Source organism: Nerophis lumbriciformis, linkage group LG15, assembly GCF_033978685.3.
Source record: "Nerophis lumbriciformis linkage group LG15, RoL_Nlum_v2.1, whole genome shotgun sequence".
In the NCBI taxonomy this organism is placed as follows: domain Eukaryota; kingdom Metazoa; phylum Chordata; class Actinopteri; order Syngnathiformes; family Syngnathidae; genus Nerophis; species Nerophis lumbriciformis.
In genome coordinates this window covers 30,315,001-30,317,500 of record NC_084562.2, presented here as the reverse complement: position 1 = coordinate 30,317,500, position 2,500 = coordinate 30,315,001, and the positions used below count along the sequence as shown (strand labels likewise).

The following is a 2,500-nucleotide window of genomic DNA, read 5'->3' as shown; positions in this document are numbered from 1 at the left end:
TTATACTTCTACTGTACACTCATATCATACATCACATCTTTACACTCCTACTGTACACTGATATCATACATTACATCTTTATTATTATATTTATACTTCTACTGTACACTCATATCATACATTACATATTTATTATATTTTACTTCTACTGTACACTCATAATACATCACATGTCCATTATTATGTTTATACTTCTACTGTACACTTACATGATACATCACATCTTTACACTTTTACTGTACACTTATTTGATACACCACACCTTTATACTTCTACTGTACACTTATATGATAGATCACATCTTTATACTTTTACTGTACACTTATATGATACATCACACCTTTATACTTCTACTGTACACTTATCACATCTTTATTAATATATTTATACTTCTACTGTACACTTATATGATAGATTGCATATTTATTAATATCTTTATACTTCTACTGTACATTTATATTATACATCACATGTTTATTATGTTTTATGTATTTACTTGGGTGTTGATAGTGTTTTTTAAATCTATACAAAGTGCAATATATATTATTTATTATAAATTGTTGATTTCACCTAACTTTTGTATGTAAAAATCTGCACTATTACACGCAAAAATGTGATTTATTATTTAAATTGGCAACTAACATGCTAATTTACATCTGGCAGTTAGGGTCGATAATCAGTCGGTGGAAACTAGCATGCTAATTGCTAGCTAGCTATTAGCTTGCTAATGGCCAACTAGCAACGAGGACCGTCAATCGCTAGGTGGCAACTAGCGCGCTAATTATGGGCTGGCAGGTAGAGGCGCTAATGGCTAACATAAATACAACATGATTATTCATATTTACTACAGTGTGTTGGATCGACGTTGCATTTAAAACATTTACATTTGAGCAAATATTGCACGATAAAGAAATCTATATTTTGAAACTAATCAAGCAGAAATGAATGGCCGCCCTGCAGTACCTCTGCAACGCCCCTAGGGGTGACAGTCCCTGTGATGTAAGCTGCATGCAAAGAACACAACACATCACAACACTGTGACTTAATATGAGCGTGGGTATGATTGGTGTGGACTGGCTGCTCACCGGCGGCGAGGACAGGTTCTCTCATCAGCTCTCTGGTGATGGGACACAGGAACTCGTCAGGAACACCACAACACGTCCACTCCTTCTTCAGCTCCTCCACCTTTCTCAGGACTTTGCAGCGCAGTCCCAATGATTCTGTGGACACACACACACACACACACACACACACACACACACACACACACACACACACACACACACACACACACACACACACACACACACACACGCACACACACACACACACACACACACACACACACACGTCAGAAATGTCCACGTGGGGACCAATAACCAAAGCACACACTGTATGTCTGACCAGTTGTCACACACCCAAGTCATGAACATTCACCTCCAGGGGACCATTTAAAAAAATAAAATAAAGGAAAACATGAATAGGTATGGTATTTATTTAAAAAAAATTAAAAAAAAAGGAAAATATGTATAGGTATGGTGTACTATAGTATAGTATGGTATGGTATGGTATTTATTTAAAAAAATAGGAAACATGCATAGGTACGGTATGGTATTTATTTTTGAAAAGGAAACATACGGAAGTATGGTATGGTATTTTTTTTTTTTTTTTAAAGAAACATGCATGGATAGGAATGGCATGGTATAGTATGGTATGGTATGGTATATATTAAAAAAAATGAAACATGCATAGGTATGGTATGATATGGTATTTAAAAAAGGAAACATGCATAAGTATGGTATGGTATAGTATTAATTTAAAAAAAAACATGCAAAGGTATGGTATAGTATTTATTAATAGAAAGGGAAACATGTATAGGTATGGCATTTTTTTTAAAGGAAACATGCATAGGTATTGTATTTATATTAAAAAAAAATGAAACATGCATAGGTATGGTATAGTATAGTATTAATTTAAAAAAAGGAAAACATGCAAAAATATGGTATGGTATGGTATTTGTTAATAAAAAAGGAAAAATGTATAGGTATGGCTTTTTTTTTTTTTAAAGGAAACATGCATAGGTACGGTATGGTATTTATCTTTTTTAAAAAGGAAACATGCATAGGTATTGTATTTATTTAAAACAATGAAACATGCATGGGTATGGTATGATATGGTATTTATTTAAAAAAAATAAGGAATCATGCATTGGTATGGTATGGTATAGTATTAATTTTAAAAAAGAAAACATGCAAAAATATGGTATGGTATTTATTAATAAAAAAGGAAACATGTATAGGTATGGCTTTTTTTTAAGGAAACATGCATAGGTATGGTATGGTATTTTTATTTATTTTTTAAAAGGAAACATTTATAGGTATTGTATTTATTAAAAAAAAATGAAACATGCATAGGTATGGTATGGTATGGTATTTATTTAAAAAAATAAGGAAACATGCAAAAATATGGTATGGTATGTTGTTTTTTAAAAGGAAACATG

General features: G+C 32.1%; 1 protein-coding gene across 4 annotated transcripts in view; it reads right to left on the bottom strand.

Annotated features, from left to right (window-relative positions):
- Positions 1-2,500, bottom strand: part of wdsub1 (WD repeat, sterile alpha motif and U-box domain containing 1) — a 24,847-nt gene that overhangs the window by 1,626 nt on the left and 20,721 nt on the right. For all 4 annotated transcript variants that reach the window (XM_061974571.2, XM_061974570.2, XM_061974574.2 and 1 more), the window contains one exon: positions 1,086-1,220. In XM_061974571.2, coding sequence (XP_061830555.1) covers positions 1,086-1,220 — 135 coding nt within the window. The remainder of the gene's footprint in view (positions 1-1,085; positions 1,221-2,500) is intronic.